The sequence below is a fragment of the Alosa pseudoharengus genome, unplaced genomic scaffold (assembly GCF_046254945.1).
Source record: "Alosa pseudoharengus isolate Yale_2024_CS ecotype anadromous, Long Island Sound unplaced genomic scaffold, YU_APseudo_1.1 YU_APseudo_1.1_scf_3, whole genome shotgun sequence".
Taxonomy (NCBI): Eukaryota; Metazoa; Chordata; class Actinopteri; order Clupeiformes; family Clupeidae; genus Alosa; species Alosa pseudoharengus.
The window spans coordinates 18776425-18796274 of NW_027468718.1; the positions used below are offsets into that span (position 1 = coordinate 18776425).

The 19850-nt window shown below is 41.9% G+C and overlaps 1 protein-coding gene across 1 annotated transcript in view; it reads left to right on the forward strand.

The window, feature by feature from the left end:
* Positions 1-16817, forward strand: part of LOC143099866 (low-density lipoprotein receptor-related protein 1B-like) — a 161116-nt gene extending 144299 nt beyond the window's left edge. Inside the window, exons 64-71 of the mRNA XM_076262776.1 lie at positions 2387-2551; positions 3453-3614; positions 4719-4893; positions 5543-5647; positions 9925-10001; positions 11149-11239; positions 11855-12029; positions 15070-16817. Coding sequence (XP_076118891.1) covers positions 2387-2551; positions 3453-3614; positions 4719-4893; positions 5543-5647; positions 9925-10001; positions 11149-11239; positions 11855-12029; positions 15070-15210 — 1091 coding nt within the window. The 3' untranslated portion in view covers positions 15211-16817. The remainder of the gene's footprint in view (positions 1-2386; positions 2552-3452; positions 3615-4718; positions 4894-5542; positions 5648-9924; positions 10002-11148; positions 11240-11854; positions 12030-15069) is intronic.
* The last annotated feature ends 3033 nt before the right edge of the window (positions 16818-19850 follow it).

Here is a 19850-nt window from a genome sequence, read left to right on the forward strand (position 1 = left end):
CCCATTTAATGTGCTGCACAGCCGTGTGATGGCACGGTGGGCGGAGAGCAGCTCAGCAATTAGAAATGACAGGCAGGGATTAACCTTTAGCCAAATGAAAGGCCAAGCGGTGCGTGTTTGTGTTCACCCGCGCTACATTTTGATTTGCGGGGCTTCTATTGAACGAAAACACAGATGGCACAACAATCTCTCGTGACCAGAACATAATTGCATACATGAGGAATTGGTCACCGTTGGTCACCGTTGTGGACACATTGTTTCAACAGGGATTAGCATGAGGTCATGTGCTCTGATCTTTCCGCTGATATCTTGGCTAAATCCATGTCCATAAATCCATAAATACATGACCTGTGTCGCCTAAGAATTGTATGTTTTCTAGTGTGCACATAACACATAGAAGCCTTTCTACTTGCCATTTCAGCAACTTTTACCATTACCCGTCCGCTCTAGGGAAAGGCAAAAGATCATGTCATGCAAATGTTTTCGATTTGTTTGTCTTTGGATGTTTGATAAAGCCTCTTCCAACAGTTAAGTCTGTGTGAAATCTTTTAATGCACGCTTGACAGGAGCATCCTTTAGGCAAGGCTAGGTGATAAACAGCCTGCTCATCTGCGCAGGGCCCGGCCAACCCACTGTACAATGGAAGATAATAATGGCCACTTTACATTCATGGGTTTGCATTGCTCGGGTCCACAGGCTAGAGAGATCTGCACTGCATAGAAATTATTATCTCTCAGATTCAACAATAATGTACAAGCAAAAAAGAACAGAAAATGTGGTGTGTGTTGTTACTCATGTGTGTTGGTGTGTGTTGTTACTCATGTGTGTTGGTGTGTGTTGTGTTACTCATGTGTGCTGGTGTTTGTGTTGTTACTCATGTGTGTTGGTGTGTGTTGTTACTCATGTGTGTTGGTGTGTGTTGTGTTACTCATGTGTGTTGGGGTGTGTTGTGTTACTCATGTGTGTTGGTGTGTGTTGTGTTACTCATGTTCGCTGGTGTGTGTTGTTACTCATTTGTGTCGGTGTGTGTTTTGTTACTCATGTGTGTTGGTGTGTGTTGTGTTACTCATGTTCGCTGGTGTGTGTTGTTACTCATTTGTGTCGGTGTGTGTTTTGTTACTCATGTGTGTTGGTGTGTGTTGTGTTACTCATGTTCGCTGGTGTGTGTTGTTACTCATTTGTGTCGGTGTGTGTTTTGTTACTCATGTGTGTTGGTGTGTGTTGTTACTCATGTGTGTTGGTGTGTTGTGTTACTCATGTGTGTTGGTGTGTGTTGTTACTCATGTGTGTTGGTGTGTTGTGTTACTCATGTGTGTTGGTGTGTGTTGTTACTCATGTGTGTTGGTGTGTGTTGTGTTACTCATGTTCGCTGGTGTGTGTTGTTACTCATTTGTGTCGGTGTGTGTTTTGTTACTCATGTGTGTTGGTGTGTTGTGTTACTCATGTGTGTTGGTGTGTGTTGTTACTCATGTGTGTTGGTGTGTTGTGTTACTCATGTGTGTTGGTGTGTGTTGTTACTCATGTGTGTTGGTGTGTGTTGTTACTCATGTGTGTTGGAGTGTGTTGTGTTATTCATGTTCGCTGGTGTGTGTTGTTACTCATTTGTGTCGGTGTGTGTTTTGTTACTCATGTTCGCTGGTGTGTGTTGTTACTCATGTGTGTTGGTGTGTTGTGTTACTCATGTGTGTTGGTGTGTTGTGTTACTCATGTGTGTTGGTGTGTTGTGTTACTCATGTGTGTTGGTGTGTGTTGTGTTACTCATGTGTGTTGGTGTGTGTTGTTACTCATGTGTGTTAGTGTGTGTTGTGTTACTCATGTGTGTTGGTGTGTGTTGTGTTACTCATGTGTGTTGGTGTGTTGTGTTACTCATGTGTGTTGGTGTGTGTTGTTACTCATGTGTGTTGGTGTGTGTTGTTACTCATGTGTGTTGGTGTGTGTTGTGTTACTCATGTGTGTTGGTGTGTGTTGTGTTACTCATGTGTGTTGGTGTGTGTTGTTACTCATGTGTGTTGGTGTGTGTTGTTACTCATGTGTGTTGTGTTACTCATGTGTGTTGGTGTGTGTTGTTACTCATGTGTGTTGGTGTGTGTTGTTACTCATGTGTGTTGTGTTACTCATGTGTGTTGGTGTGTGTTGTGTTACTCATGTGTGTCGGTGTGTGTTGTTACTCATGTGTGTTGGTGTGTGTTGTTACTCATGTGTGTTGGTGTGTGTTGTTACTCATGTGTGTTGGTGTGTGTTGTGTTACTCATGTTCGCTGGTGTGTGTTGTTACTCATGTGTGTTGGTGCGTGTTGTTACTCATGTGTGTTGGAGTGTTGTGTTACTCATGTGTGTTGGAGTGTGTTGTGTTATTCATGTGTGCTGGTGTGTGTGTTGCGTTACAGGAGATCTGTGTCGGCCGGCCTGTGAGAACGGAGGCCGGTGCATGGCCAATGAGAAGGGGAGCATGCGCTGCTACTGCTGGCCAGACTTCTCCGGGGAGAGGTGTGAGGTCAACCACTGCACTGACTACTGCCTCAACGGAGGCACCTGTGTGGGTTCCCCTCTAGGTAGGTGCACTACTGTGTGTGTGTGTGTGTGTGTGTGTGTGTGTGTGTGTGTGTGTGTGTGTGTGTTTGTGTGTGTGTGTTTGTGACTACTTCCTCAACAGAAGCACCCTCATGGCCTCTTACTTAAAATTGGTCTATAACCATTTTTCTCTCAAGGTCCACTTAGAACCTTGAAATTCAACATGGAATGCTTTCAAAGACAGGCATTCAAAAGGTATTTGCTAAAAGGATTTTGAAAGCTGTCTTCTAAGAATGCTCTGTCCAAGCGTCCTGTTAATGGATCCTCTGTGGGGCAGGACACAGTGGCAAACTCCCTTGTCTCTAGAGGTGCACAGAGTGCAATAGGATGCTGATAATTGCCTGAAATCAATACAGTGGTCTGTCTGTGTCTGTTTGTGTGTGTGTGCGTGCGTGTGTGCGTGCGTGACACTCTGACCATTGTTTGGTAACTGTCAATCAGTCATAATGTTGATTGTTTATCATCACAAAGGGCATAACTGATCAGTCATCTTCCTCTTGGTCAATTAAGTGCTGCCATTCAGGTGCCTAATTATGATTGACATAAATCTTTGGATTTTGTGTGAGTGATGGTGATGACATCAGATAGGGGAGTTGTTGGACTAGCCTATGCCTGAATATTCCATTTAATATTCAGTGTTACATTAACTAATGTTGAGTATTTACCTTATTTTAACAATAATATTCATTATAGAAATGCATTTATAGTAAATAAAAATGACATTTATTATCTTGATTATGTGCTGTATTGTTTTGTTTTTTTTTACATACAAAAATTGGCTTCAGAGTTTTTAACTAAAGAGGCATGAAGAGAAAGTGTCCTCTCTGAGGCTCCTCATCTGCTGGTGTCTGAGGTTTGTGTCTCTGGTGTCCGTCTTCGCAGGCCGGCCCACGTGCCGCTGTGCCATGGGATTCACCGGCGTCAACTGCGAGCGCCGCGTCTGCGACAATCACTGCCTGAACGGCGGCACGTGTGAGGTCAGCACTGGCAACCAGCCCACGTGCCGCTGCCTGGCCGAGTACACTGGGGACCGCTGCCTCTACCGTGAGTCACCGACCGGAGGGGTGTTGCCTGGAGCAATGCTGCTCGACTTGGCTCGGTCAGATCTGCCTAGCTCACAGGAGCCAGCAGGAGCCAGTGGCTGAGGGGGGTGGTCACATCACACTGGCTTCCTAAATGAGCTCAATCACCAACATTATTATTTTAATTATTTTCATCTCCAAAGCCACATAACAGAATATTGGATTATGGGCTGTCTCAAATGGTTGAGTCCAGAGTATAAACATTTTGATATTTTGGTAAATTGGATGTAATGATGACATTTAGAGATGCAAATCAATTGTTCACTTTTTTACACAGTTAATGTTTTGGTCACTTAACTGCCAAATATATTCCATCCAGTCGGATACCCCTTTGCCAAGTTTTATAAGCAGTCATTTTCTGTCGGTTGTGTTCAGTTTTAACCTTGGACTTTATGAATAATGGGGTTGCAAAAATATCAGAATTGAACTTGTTTTACATCAACAGCCCTGCAGCTCCTTCACACAGTTTCGCTAGCATGCCCCACCAACCCCCCTACTCTACATATTCAGGTTCCAATCTCACAATGATGACCAGAATCGAAAACAACACAATCTGTCTTTTTTTTTTCAAAGAAAAGGCACTGCCACACAGCAAGAAAAGAGATCCGTTTGAATTCCCTTTGCCCACGGTGACTTCTAAATGCCACCATAAACACCTAGAGGTTTCTCTGCTCTCCACTGATAATATTTCCTCTGTTAGAACGCCCTTTGTTATTATAATTTGTGGGAAAACAATTTTATCTGGGCAACATGAATGCATTTTACACCACGGAGCACCCCTAGGGGTGACACGTTTTCATCTCCGTACCCGCAGACATTTGATGTGGGTAATTATGTCTCATTAAATCTCGGTGAAATTCCAATTAAACTGCAGATCGTAGAGAGGGAATTTTCTCCCACTGAGAAATCCTCATTAAAAACCCCACACATATTTATTTATGTATTTATTTATCTATTTAATCATAATTTTGAGTCAACTGTTAGAACCTCTGAGTTTTGTATTTGTTATTTATTTCTCCTGCTTATTTATTGTGTTTCTCTTCCCACCTCTTCCTCTCGTTGACAGACATCTGTCATCATTACTGCGTGCACTCCAAGGCCTGCACCCTGTCCAGCTCCGGCCATGTGGAGTGTGTGTGTCCTGCCAGGTACGAGGGCAACAAGTGCGACGTTGACAAGTGCCAGAGGTGTCACGGAGCTCCATGCATAATAGATAGCGACACCGGGGAGGTGGCCTGCAAGTAAGTCACAACTCCTCTGGGGACCAACAACTTTACACCTACTCTGCAAGTGGCATTACTATGGTACATTAGCTTTTTTCCATGATTTTCCATGACGACAATGTCAGCTGTATCATAGTTTTAAATGCCTGACCATGGAAATGGAGATTTTGAAGGTCTTCCATGTTAAAAATCCATTATTATTATTAGTAGTAGTAGTAGTGACTGGCAGGTTAAGTAGGAAAAATAAAGAGTTGTCATCATATCCATGTGATGATATTCAGACGATACAGTATGAATTTCAAGTAAAACGTTCCATTGTGCAGGCCCAGGGATAATGACAACGGATTCCAAAGTTCAGAATGATTTTAAATCATATATTTAGTATGACACTCCTAAACGACACCGTGTATAACCTCATTCAGAGTGGAAGGGAGCTCATATATGTTTGCAGTGACACCATTAGCCCACGCGGTAGTGAAGCTCCCTGAGACTTCAGGTTTGATCCTCTGCCTGTGCCCCCTTTCCTTGTCGAGTCAGCGAAACTGTCCAGGGCTCGCGGCACAGCTCTTCGTGCAGAAGGTAGTTCACTCTAGTAGGTGGCACCATTAGCTCGGTGTCTGAACATAGCCCTTGGCACTCTCTCATTCCGATCTGCCTTTTTCCCCAGCTGCACGACGGGCAGAATAGCACCCAGCTGCCAGCTCTGTGATGGCTACTGCTACAACGGGGGCACCTGTCACCTGGATCCAGACACAAATCTGCCCTTCTGCCAGTAAGTAATCACGCCTTGGCAGTTTCTCTCTCTCTCTTTTTTTTTTAAACCAGCAGAAGCTGTGCTCCACTGACACCCAATTCTCTTTCAATTATAGCCTAAGCAGCTTGTAAACTGTAATTGTAAGTGCTGTGATGGTGTTGATACTATTAGAGAGGGCGGTTTAAGAGGAGGGCAATGACGGCATGTGAGTCGGAATATGGATTAGGTACCTGGCTGTAGGATACACAGAGGTTTTAAGAGAGATAGATAGATAGATAGATAGATAGATAGATAGATAGATAAATAGATAGATACATGGATAGATGGATGGATAGATAGATAGATAGATAGATAGATAGATAGATAGATAGATAGACATAATTTGAAAAGATGGCAAACCTCGAAGACAAGTGTTGTAAAACTCTTTCAGGTTGGACAGGGATTTTGCATGTTTTTTTTGTAAAGTTTATGATAAATGCATTTTGTTTTGTGTATACTTTACATAACTGTTAAAATGACTGTGAACCCAGAGAGAAAGTGAGATAGGAATTGTCTCTTACCATAAACATGTTTTGAGTTTTACTAAGATCAATTCTCCCCAATCATCTTTTGTAGCTAAATTGCCATGTGTGGATGTGTGTGCCTATGACTGGCACAAGTTAGAAGAGGGAATCAATTTCAATAAACATGTTTTGAGTTTTACTAAGATCAATTCTCCCCAATCATCTTTTGTAGCTGAAATGCCATGTGTGGATGTGTGTGCCTATGACTGACACAAGTGAGAAGAGGGACTCAATTTCTATGCAAATGATCCTCATCTCATTTTCTGTAAGGTTAACAGATCCCGATAATGTGGTTCATTCAATGGCACTGAGACACTGGCAAACCTGTGGGATGATGGATTTGTCTGTGTCAAGAAATCATAATGTTTGACCTTAGGCTCTGACGAGGTAAATGAATGTCTCATCCCAGTCACAGATAACAAACAAAGAAACGAGAATTACCCGACTTGGTTGCTAATGTGGTGGTGGTGCCTCTGCTCTACTGGGGGAGTAGGGATATGTCATCATGTTATTTCATGTATCTCATCTCTCTGGGATAATTATGATCAAACAGGATTACACAGTGTATCAACATTACATATGGAAATGTGGAAAAGCTATCTGCTTTGAGTGTATTTGCTGTGACCAGGTTATGGCAATCAAATGTTGCCAAAGATTTCTTCTCATCTCCGGGATGAATGATGAGTCTGAATTAGATAAGCATCCATATTTCTTTTTTATTTACCTATGTTCAGAGGATTTGGTATAGCTTGTTTTCGTGCACATATGAAGAGTGCATACTTCAGTCCTCTTGGCGTGTAAGAAAAACAGACTAAGCTACCATTATTTCATCATACCATTACACTGCTTATGTGGAGACAACCTTGCAAGCAGTTGTTGCTGACATAACTGATTAGATGCTAGATACAGTGGTCTCTACTGAGAAAATATTGCCGAAGGGTGGTGCATTTTAGGTCAGCTTAGTTTGATTCTGCTACAGTACTGTATGTGTTTTAGAAAAGATGTTTCTTCTGACACCCAATATTGTAAGGAGTTTGGGTATGCCATTGAATGCATGCAGGCGTTTTAAGGCTGGCAGCTACCCAAGATTGTGCCTGAAGCTTGGGTGCTGTCGAGCATGTAGAATTTTATGAAATATAACAAGCTGATGAAAAAGAAGTAGCCATGGTAGCAGAGCAGTTTGTAAATGAGTGTTATCCTCTTATGAAGCAAATTGCCAGTTAGATGAGCTATGTGGCGTAGAATGCATAACAAATCATGGCCATTTTTTTCCCTCTGAGAAATTATTGTGTATATGCTACAGCTTTTGTGTCTGCTAGTCCATAGATCATTTTCTTGTGATTTGACAATAGTGGAAAGAGACCTTAGGTATTCATCCAGCACCTACAGAATGAAACAATTTCAGACAGTTTCAGTTTAAAGTATAAAGCAAGCCATTATTTGTTCTTTAAATATATTCAATCACTTCATTGCGGAAAGTAATCATTGGTACACAACACTTTGAAACTTTCATATATATAGCTATAGCTATAGCATGGACTGTTTGCACTTGAGAGGACTTCACAACCAAGTTAGGACAACAAATATGCACATCACACACAAACACACACACCCATTCCGCATCATTTATCACAATTTCATGCCTTTCAGATCAGGGGCCGGTCTCTTCCGTTTGCAAATAATTGACAGCACTGCTTGCAAGAGGGGCTTTCACTTGCTTGGACAATGCATTTCAAAGGGCAAGGACATATTGTTTTGTTGCTAAAATGTGTATTGTCTTTTTTAAGCCATTGATGTGAAAGCAACCAACTTAAAAGAGGGTGTGTGAATACAGTGATTTCCTCCAAAGTGGTCACTCCTGCAACGCAAAACTTTGTAATAGTAACTATTTGACTCGACATATAACTGGGCACAGTCGCAAAATGGAAACAAAGACACTGACAGATCTAACGTCAAAAGTTTGTGCTATCGAGAAAACTCTTGACAGAAAGAACTCTGTTTACTTTTCCGCATTTTGTTTCTGATGTTCATCCTTCATGGCAACAAAGTGGTCTCATTCTTTTTTTTTTCTTTCTCTCTACCGTTGTGCTGTTCCGTTGTTCTCTTTGTCCGCAATGCTTTGATGCCAGTGTCTTAGTCGACTTATGTGTTTCCCCGCAATTTCTTGCAGCTGCACAGCTAGCTTCAAGAACCAGCGCTGCGACGAGCGGGCCAACCAGTGTGATTACTACTGTCAGAACGAGGGGATATGCACAATAACAGCCTTTAACAAACCCCACTGCAAGTAGGTCCCCACAACTCCATGTCCCCGCAATGCCGAGTCCCCATAAAGCACCATTTGTCAGTACAGGACTGGGGCCTCATCTTCTGCCCAGTCCCAGTCCTCCATCGTGTCCATGAGTGGCGCCGATCCACATGCATCAGAGGCAACGGCATCATGTGGTCAGCACTAGCCCTGTCTGCCATTTCATTATGGAGCCCATAGACATTCACCATTCTGCAGTCACTGAAAGGTGGTTGTGTGTGTGTGCGTGTGTGTGTGTGTGTGTGTGTGTGTGTGTGTGTGTGTGTGTGTGTGTGAGAGAGAGAGAGAGAGAGAGAGAGAAGAGAGTGTGTGTATGTGTGTGTGTGTGTGTGAGAGAGAGAGAGAGAGAGCGTGTGTGTGTGTGTGTGTGTGTGTGTGCGAGAGAGAGAGAGAGTTTGCAGATCTTTCCTTGTGGGTACTGTGTGCGTGAAACAAATTTGTTTTCTTCCCAGTGCATTCCAAATTCAACCAATTACTTACACAGATGATTGTTCTGGGAGCCTTATTTGCATCTGGGTAGTGTGTGGTGATGGTTGTTAAAAACGCTTTTCAGTGAGTAATAGCTAAATTATATGTTGCTTATGAACACATTCCTCATTATTCAATCCAGTTCCTATTTTTTTTTCTCTTTTCTTTTTTTTCTCTCCAGTGCAGTTGGAAGGGAATCTTATAATTTAATCAAAGTAATGCAGAGTTCTGCTAATTGTCTCCAAAAAGTTTTTAATTTCCTCCAATGGATCCCATTTAATCAGCATTTAATCTTGCAGGATCATATGGTAGCACGCTCTCATTCTCTTATCACGCCGAACGCCCATCCATTCTTCTGTTCGCTTATTCCCATTGGTGTGTTTTCAACCTCAGCGCCCCGGCGATGGAAATCAGCACGACGACTGAGCGTGCTCACTCCTCCCACCAATCACACACAGTGACTCATCACTTTCCTCCTATATCATGACTCATCCTTTCTGTTCAGTCTGTTGATTGTTACCTCGGGGGATCTGGGGGTGAGGTCAGGTAGTTAACATTATACTCTATGACTTATTTATATCTCTGTGTGTGTGTTTGTTCATCCTTTCTGTCGGATGTGAAGGATGTGTGTGTTGCCTTATTGAGGCTGAGGCCAATAGTGACTCTTGATCTCTCGGAGAACGCCAGCTGTTTGATTATTGGACATTGGCTCATTCCGAATCTCTCTCTCTCTCTCTCTCTCACTCTTTCTCACTCTCCTCTCTCTCTCTCTCTCTCTCTCTCTCTCTCTCTCTCTCTCTCTCTATTCTTCACACACTCTCTCTCTCTCTCTCTCTCTCTCTCTCTCTCTCTCTCTCACTCTTTCTCACTCTCCTCTCTCTCTCTCTCTCTCTCTCTCTCTCTCTCTCTCTCTCTCTCTCTCTCTCTCTCTCTCTCTCTCTCTCTGTTCCATCACCTAGGTGTTCTGCAAACTGGTCAGGTACACAGTGTGAGAGGCCGGCGCCTAAGAGCAGTCGCTCTGACGACACCAGCCCAGGTGAGTGCTACAGGCATCAACCCAACAAACCAGCCGCCAGCCATAACAACGTTCATTTTAAACAATGCAAACAGTAGCGCTATCATCTGATGTACAGCTGACAGTTATGTTAGAACAGCACATTTCAAGGTACACTATCCCAACCAATCAGCATGTTGCTTCTGGAGTACACAAGGCTGTTGAGCTAAAATATGAACAACCTTTCACCAGAATGAATGACTGCACCATAGATATCCACTTGACTTTGCCTACAATACATAGACTGTAAAGAGATAAACACTGTCGGGTGGGTCGTCTAGTCAGATACGTATTATTCCTCCTGAACTGGAGGTGATAACGGAGATCAGCTATTCACCATGACGTAATCTGTATCTTGGTCATGCACAGGCAAGGAATTGAACCTGTCTGGTACAAACTGGAAACAGTTTAGCATGAATTCAACAAGGGAAGGCCCCAGTGTGGTGAGTCACACCACACAAAAAAGTCTCCTACCTGGCTGCTAGAACATTCTGTAAGCCATGGATGGATGAGTGTGTCAGTGGCAGTTTGAGATGAACTGAAAGGGAGTAAAAATGACACTGACATCAGCAGTCCATTCTGGAGTGTGGCACATGGTTAGAATCTAATATAGGTGAGGTTAGTAATATGATGCTTATCAAACATGTTGTAGTCCTTTGTGAGGCATATGTGTTTAAGATTAAAATCCATTCTTATGTATGGCTGAAACACACTTGACTACTTATCTGTGTGTGTGTGTGTGTGTGTGTGTGTGTGTGTGTGTGTGTGTGTGTGTGTGTGTGTGTGTGTGTGTGTGTGTGCACTGTTTTATGTGTACATGTTATGCCAGAGCAAATACCAGAGAACGCAGCATATGTTCTCTGTTTGATAAGCGGATAGTCCGATTTCAAGGCTGCTTCTGAACATATATCTGTCAGGCCTGCGTGTACATTATTTAAGCCCATCTGTATGTACCCAGGGGAGACTGTCTGAGTCTGGGGTTTTTCACGGCTTGCTTTACCCATAAGTATTTGGACTGTGTTTGGAATTATGACCCCCTCCATCCCTCCTTCCATCCTCCCTCTATCCCTCCTCCCCCCCCTCCATCCCTCCTCCCTCCATTCCTCCCCTCCTGTTCTCTCTGTTTTAGGAAGCATAGCAATCATTGTGCCACTCGTGCTGCTGGTGATTCTGATAACAACCGTGGTGGCCGGCGTGTTGATCTGCAAAAGAAGGCAAAGGTATCTCCACATGCTGATAGGGCTTTTTCCCCTTTTATGAACAGTAAACAATGTATCCAGATGCATGATTTAAAAGGTTTGCATCCAAAAGCCTCTTTTGGTTCAAAGCATGATGATTTGAAATGCATGTTACAAAAGCATATGTACAATTCATATACACACATGCAATGAGAGAATTTGGACTAAAGCACATTATCATGGTATGAGCACTGTTTTGTGCATGTATTCTACGGTAGTTAGTTCACTGTTTACCACAAAGCCACCAGAATTTTATCCTTAATTCCCATATTACATGAATTGTTATATATATCGTGAAATATAGTCATCAAGCAGAGGCAAGCTTCTTCTATTCTGGGAACAGGTTGGTAGAGACCATATGGCAACAGTGTAATCAGCCTATGTGTGGGAAGTATAAAAATTAACTGCTCTGCCTTTGTTATGTGAAAGCATGTTGTACATCTTATATCACTATCAATATGTGGAAGTTACTCAATATTCCATAGAGTATTTATACATATGGGTACATATTGATAGATATAGCTACAACTGTGGGATGATACAGAGTGGTGATATTGTTTGATATTGTTATGTTTTATTTTACGTTTGCATGGGTAGTTTAAAAAGTCTATCTCCCAGGGGCAAGCGAGTCCAGAGGCAGCCTATGACCAACGGAGGGCTGAATGTGGAGATCGGCAACCCGTCCTACAACATGTACGAGGTGGACCACGACAACCACGCCGACGCCGCGGGCAGCCTCCTCAAGCCCAATTTCACTCTAGACCCGCACAAGGTCTGTCTCTTTCCTCCTGACACATGGCTATTTCCAGTTACAGCTGTGTCTTTGTAGCAACATTGTTATCATTGGCGAGTTATTTTTTTAAAGGTGCCATGTGTAATGTCCGCCAAAAAATCAATTCCTACTCCACATTCCATAAAAGATGGGGGCAGTATACCTCCAGAAAGTGAGTTGGTCTACCCTAGAGTAACAACCGAGACACGTGTATTGCAGTTTGGCTGGCGGGTATGTTGCCCGCATACCGCCTCCCATGGCCGAAACTGGTATTATGACACCTGTCGGGCTGTGGCTAGTAATTTAGCATGCTAATTTAGGTTGATATCTCTGCAGCACTATACCTTGTCATTTTTTTAATGACATCATCGCCCTTATTTCTTCTCATTCTTTTCATGCGTGTAGCTCATTTTTTGGATATTTTTACCTCAATTCTTACACATGGTACCTTTAATGCAAATTACTAAATGTAAATGTTAATGTATAACAACGTTCCAGGGTGTGCTATCAGTAAAGTCAGCGGTGAATAAAAATTCCCGGCTGAATCTCAGGCGCCTTATCTTCCGAGGCTCGTCTACTCTCTGTGCTGTTCTGTGACAGTGATAATTTAGGGGCTGTTCATCCGACTAACAATGAGAGAGACATTAATTCACCCTTTCTCACACTCAGTCACCTCTTATCTGACATGCTTGTCTTTCTCCCCGCTAACCCACAGCATTACAAATGAATGGTAAAAATCTTCATTGAACTTGTTATCTGCTGACTAACTGGCTTCTCAGCTCAGAGTCGAAGCGTCTCTTTCTGTTTCCCCCCTGCCTCATCCTATCTGACATCTGCTGTTGCCACTCTTACGTAGATCTGTGTTTATTGAGCACGACTGGAAGAATTCTACACTGATACACTATTATTTGTTTATTTGTTTGTTTGTTTATTTATAATTTTTTTTTTTTTTTTTGCTATATGCTATTCTTGCTAACATGAAGCTTATTTGAAGTAGACAATTACAGCAGGACATGACCCAGCACATTTTACTCACCAATAAATTATAGACTTTGTCATGTCAGACAACAAGTAATCTGAGGTCCACCAAAACACATGAGTATGAGGTGTTAGCAGGAGATGAAATCTCCAAAAGTTATCTTTAAGGTGGCCATATTGAGCTAATATTTGAAATCAGAATTTATAATGTCCTGTCAGTTGCCATGGAAGCCATATGTAGGTATCAAGTGTCCTTTAATGGTTGAGTGATAACTTCATGGTAATGTAATAATGAAACTGAGAATGTCCTTCAGTTTATAATTTATCTAAATGACTTACTAGGAACAGTTAATTTCATTAAGAATTCATTTCACATTGATTTTGGAAACCCTGTGGCTGTTATGTTATTGGAGCACTGATCTTTTCATGATGGCAGGGTTCTCTGTGGGTAGGTAGGTATGAGGAAAACATGGGGAACAAGATATGGGCAAAACATGGGGAATGAGGTATGAGGCAAATATGGGAAAAGAGGTATGGGGCAAATATGAGGCAAGAGGTGTGGGGCAAATATGAGGCAAGAGGTGTGGGGCAAATATGAGGAAAGAGGCATGGGGCAAATATGGGGAAATATTGTTGTTGTTGTTTAGTCACTGACTGGATGTATGTGGCTGTCGGGGCTGAGCGGTCGGGAGTGTGTGACATGTTTGTCATGTTGAGTCACTGGCCTGGTGTATGTTGTAGGGCTGGTGTGTGCAATCCAGTGACCCTCGTACCATCAACATTCACACAGTCCAAAAAGAAGTCATACCTGGACAGGTGAAGCATGGAGATGACGTGAACGTGTTGTGTTGTGTCATTGTTGTCATCAATTCATTAGGGTGGATATCGCCTCTAATGAATTATTCATGAGTACGATCTGTTTGCGTGTACACAAGTTTGCTTGCTTACCCTTGTTGTGTTTCAAGATCCCCACACAATGATAACTCACAGTTGATATACTGTAGTAATATCTAATGAGGCTAATTTGATCTGTAGAACCAAAGAGATCTCACAAATGGCTTCTGGATATATCACATCCTGGGCTTGAGGACCCTACAGAGAACATCCTTCTCCTTCTTCTCCTGCATCAGTTGGTTCTTGACAAACACAGGAGGAATAGCAACAGATACCGGCTGCTATTTTAATCCCAGTATGGCAGGCTCAATCAATTGCGCGCAATCAAGGCGCAATCATCTGAGCAACCTTCTAAGTGGCGTGTCGAGGCCGCAGTAGGTCACCGTGCCCTTGCAGGAATGAATGTTTTGATGACATTACACTGCATGATTAGCCACAGTAACACTTTGCCGATGGGAAAGGGTAGAGAGCAGCTGTTAGTTGCACTACAATGAAAATGAACCCTGTCAATCATCCTGCATTCCACGCTTTTTGTTTTGGTCTTTAGATCAAAGGTGTCAAATATGTTGCCATATCGCACACTAATTGGCAGTGTTGTAAATTTACAGACTGGAACAAATTATCACAATAACCAGTGTAATTGCAATACCATACTATCAAAACTGGTTAGAACTGGTTCCTTGTTCAGAATAAAAGTTACTCATGTCTATACTGTTATACAACTTTTTGTTGTGGATTCAAATAAACACCTTCAGTAGTTAATCCGTATTCATTCTCCAGCTTGTCGGACTTGTTTACACAGCTAACCAAGCCTGTCTGTGTGCTTTCATGGTCTGTTATTACAAACATAGCCACTGTCTTCAGTGTCCCTCACACTGCACTGTGTCGTCTGCATTTCAATGCCAAATTTGCATGTCTGTTATACTCATTATACGCATCAAACTTGTTAATTGTCTTTCATTCTTTTGTCTAACCAAATGAAAGATGTCAAGACATGTCGGGGGCTAATTTGAATGACAGGCAAAGCTACAATGTGTCCCAAGACTTGAACTAAACAATAAGCTTGTGACATGTTGCACTCTTTGCTCATTATTCAAAACATAGGACTGCTCATTTTTGTTCAAGTTTGTTTTGTGTGTCTGTCTCATCATGCCTCTCTTTGTCACAGCCTATGAACTACTCAAACCCTGTCTACGCGAAGATCTACCTGGACGGCCAGAACTGTCGGAAGCCAGTCATCAACATTGATGAGCGGAGAGAGCTACTCCCAAAGAAACTAGAGGGCGCTATTCGAGAGACTGCCGCATAGCCTGACCTTACGCTTTCTACTCCTTTTTTTACGTCCGTGTAAAAAGTGTAAAAAAGAAAAAACAAAAATAAACAAATGGAGGGGGATAAAGACAAGATTTTTTGTATTTCCTATCAGGTTGGGATAACTCATTTAGGTTTGTTTTGACATCAGCATTACCTCTGTGTCTCTGTGTTCACAGCCCTGGACGTAATATTTGTCTGTTATATTTGTTTCTGTTTTTATTTTCTCTTGTTTGTTACTTGTTTTTTTTTTTTTTAATGGACATACATATACTGCATTATATATGATGTTGATATAAGAAGCTGCTCATTTGCAAATTACCTTACTTATATAAGTAAATCACAGTAGCAAATGAAATCTATTCGGTTTTTCATGTTGTGTTATGAAATTAGCTTTTGCTATGTGGGACAATAACTTGCTTTCATGGCTTCCTGTAACTGCAGTTTCTACAAGGGTTATTTTACTTTGACAACAGCACTTGTTTAATTGTGCTCTGTTGTGTTATACTGAGAATTCAAAGCAAATTTATTTTTTTTGTCTCAAATGTTTGGTCATGTATCACTTTTTTCCCGTTTAGCTTTTCCTTCATCCACATGCTTTTTTGTTTAAACAATGGCTGTGTTCATGGTTCGAACGACCTCGCTATAGCCAAGCTGTTGTGGTCCAGCTGTGTTGAATGAACAAACACACAAACAAACCAACCTCTGTTCAGTTTCCAATGCATTGTTTGGCTTTGTCCAGGATGATATAAAAAAGAAGAAATGCTGCATAAATTCCACGTTTATATCCAGTCCAGTCAAGGGATATTTTTAAGCAGATTCAGTTTTACACTGTCATGTGTTTTCTCTCTCTCTCTCTCTCTCTCCCCCTAAGCCTTTAAACCGGTGTGATGCCATAGAAAAAGCTCAAATACATTGTTAATGGAAATGTACAGCGTCCATAACGATAACTGACTCTTGACTCTTTTGGTGTCAGCCATCAGCCACCTTGGAAATCAGCCTGTTAAAAATGAGCACATGTGAATAGTATGTTGAGACATCTAGACTGCTCCAAATGTCCCCTAATGGCTCAAAGCGACTGGAACCCGGAGAGTATTCTCTACATAATGACTGCTTGTGTAAGTGAAAGTATCTGCTTATATCCAGCACAGTGTTTCACCCATCCACCATACGCTTAGGGCTGAGCTACACCAGGCACGTAACTGAATCGTTCTGTTCGCGTTGTGTCTGCTGCAACAATTAGCTTCCACTATACAATCAATGGATGTAGCTACACCAGACGTGATAGCGGTGCGTACGTTCGGGAAAAAAAATAGACCATTTGTCTAAAATGGATCTTACGCGTTGTGAACGGAACGCTTCAGTTACGCGCCTGGTGTAGCTTCCCTGTTACTACACATTAAGATTACTTGGAGAGGACTTGACATGACCTTACTGTTACATGGCAATTTTAGAGTATTATATATGAAGTCATTTCATCTGCTCCTCCAGAAAGAAAGGCGGATGAACAGAACAGATTTTATAATTTTGTATTTGATTTGTATGTCGTTTGGCTGCTTGTATTTTGAAGAACTGTATTAAATGTAAGTACTTTTATATATAAAAAAAGTGAATCAATATAAAATAAAGGCATTTTATTTCCATTTCACATCCTGTGATCTTTATTGCTAAAAATCTGTGTCAAGTGTGATACAATGCCAATCAAATTCACAAAAACGTTCATGCCAACCTATCAGACCATAAATGGAACTGGCTAAATGGCATAATTGGCAAATAACATTGTATCCGAAGAGATAACCAGAAAGATGGAAGATCCAGGGAGAAAGATTCATCATTACAGTCTGAAAACCTGTAATTTCTCTTGCTGTTTTGTGTTTGTTGTTTTGTGTGTGAAAGTGTATTTTTATTCACACTGTACAGTACATACCATTCTTATGCTACTTCTTTGCCTGGTATATGTCTGAGTTAATGAAATTGTTACTATGTCAGACTATCCATCGGATTGGTGCAGTAACACAAGTAGTGTGAAAGAAAGGAACATCTCTGTTCTACCGTTCCAACTCAAGGTCTATCTGCAGATGGTAGAGTAAGACTATTTTGTGACATTTTAGTTCAGTCACATTTGTCCAAAATGCCTAAATGAGCCAGAGCCAATAGTGTATATTCACGTGGTGCTGATATTACCAAGATAATGCTGTCCTGCTTCAACAGAAAGGTCGCTGGTCTCAACTACTGCTGTCTACTTCTGCCTGCAGGGACTGAGAAGTGCTTGAGAGTTATGAGGGCCTCTCCTAGCGGTCAGCCTAATGAAACTCAATAATGTTGTGAGGAGGTCTGGAGAGGTTTACTGCCTTGGATGGGCTGGATGAAGTAGTTCAGAATTAAAATAGCCGCCTGTCCATTACTCAGAGAAAGAGAGAGAGAGAACATAAAATGATGTGATGCATAATGCAACCAGTTCAAGATGAGGGACCCATGGCCTTGGCAAGGGATGGTAGGTAATTGGTAAGAGCAATAATAGTTCCTGTAAGACTATTGTACATGTATAGAACTTGTCCTCACCTTTCATCTGATGAATACTGCAGTTTAAACTCTGACCTGACGACACTTTTTGAATAGCTTTTGTAACCTATGGAATAAAGGCTTCTGGTTTCCCTATAGAAAATGTACCTTCACCTTCATTCCGACTGAGCTGGCTATATACCGCCTGTGCAATTTCTCCTCTTTACCTGCCAGTAGGTTTGAGTACTCTCCATCATTAAACATGCACAGGTCTAAAAGCCTGCTGGGTTCATTTTACTGGATTCAGGTGTCAGTCGCTCAGCCTCCATGAGTGATTAGGGCTGTGGGAACATAGGGCTGACCCCCTTCCTTCCACCTCCATGTCCTTCTACCACTATCTCCTTCGATCACACCTTGACTACTATTTAAACTTCTGCACTCTCGTCCTCTGGTAGTAGTACTTTGTTATAGCAGTGTTATTGTTACCTCATGTGTCGCTTGAATGCTATTCCTCCTTTTGTATGTTGCTTTGGATAAAATTGTCTGCTAAATGAAGACATGTCATGTTCATGCAGCATGTCCATGTTGTCATTGCTGTAGCACTGTAGCAGCACTGTCACTTTGTAGTTTGTTGTGTCTTGATTGAGGTACTATACGTATGTGGTCAACTTTTACAGGATATACATGATCTGGAGCTGGAGAAGTTTAAAATGCAATGGGTCTGGCAGGAAGAATTTAATTTATTTGTCCTTATCACTACATTTGTCCACGGGTCTCTACGGGCCTCTGCAAATTGGCAATATTTCTGTTCAAATCCCCTGCTTTCCTTTGATGATAGATCTCTCTGAGAGAGACCGATGGCACGGGGGTCTGTGCCAAGGAGTGAAGGAAAAGCCACAGAAATCTAAGCGAGCCTTCTCTCCATCACATGATAAAGCCGCTCTAAGACCTCCTGGCCCCTTTCGTGCATCCATCCATTACCTGTCCCTGCTGGAGATGGGGTTGGTGGATGGGGCGTGATACCACCGGCTCTGGGGTCTTCTGAGGCCATCCGAGCTTCCTCACATGAACCGTCCTGGAGGCTCACTGACGTCTGTTTTGGAGACTTTTGGAGCACAAAGAGTGGAGAGTGGGAGGCCATATGTTTTTTATTTATAGCAGAGTTTATTCTCTCTGTCCCCTGCATAAATCCATACACAAGAAGCCAGGGACGAACATTAGGTTTGTGAAGATTAAACCCAAAACAAGAGTTGGCAATAGGGTGAGATAATTGCTCTTGATAAGTACGGGAACATCACAGGGAACATCAGACAGTGCCAGTTTTCTCTAATGCACTGGGCCTCTGAGGTCAAACCAATTTATTGACATGAAAACAAGGGTGGTAGGTCATTTTATTTTCCTCCTAATCTCACTCTTTCACTTATTTTTCTCTCTCTCTCACTCTCTGCTATTCTGTTGTATTAACCTATCATTTATATAATTTCTGGGTGGTATTGTGGTTAAGACGTTTAAATCCTCATACTTTGGTGACATTATCTAAACTGAATCCTCACACAAGTGATTTTAATCCTATTAATGAATTAACAAGGCTAAAGCTGAAGCACACTCTCGCGTGCAAACACACACACACACACACACACACACCATTCTGGCATTTTGCTTTGGTTGATTGAATTATCAAATTATTTCTCATCTATTGGATTGTAAGCAAAACTGTGTGGTACGTTTGGATTAGTGTCATTGTTCGTTTTTCCAAGTGACAGACACAACAAGAACACGTGATACATTTTTAATTGCTCTGTTCTGAGGAAAACTGTGCTGTTTTAAGAAGGAATTATTAGCACGGAGACAGGTAAGGACAAGACACTCCATCCAGTCAAATATGATCATTAACATCAACTCATCAGCATTATATTCTTCGGAAGTAAATGCGTCTCTATTGACAACAGCTCCTTTGGTCCTCTCTGTGCTAGGCAGATGCGTTTCTAATTACGCTGTTCACTGATTCCTCCACAGCTAGCTGCGCAATCTTAATCAAAGAGGGCTTTGAGAATATACTTTTAATGTTTCCTCGTTTCTTTCTCCTGGTGTTATATTTAGGAAAAGTCACAAGCAAAATAATTACCAACCAAGATT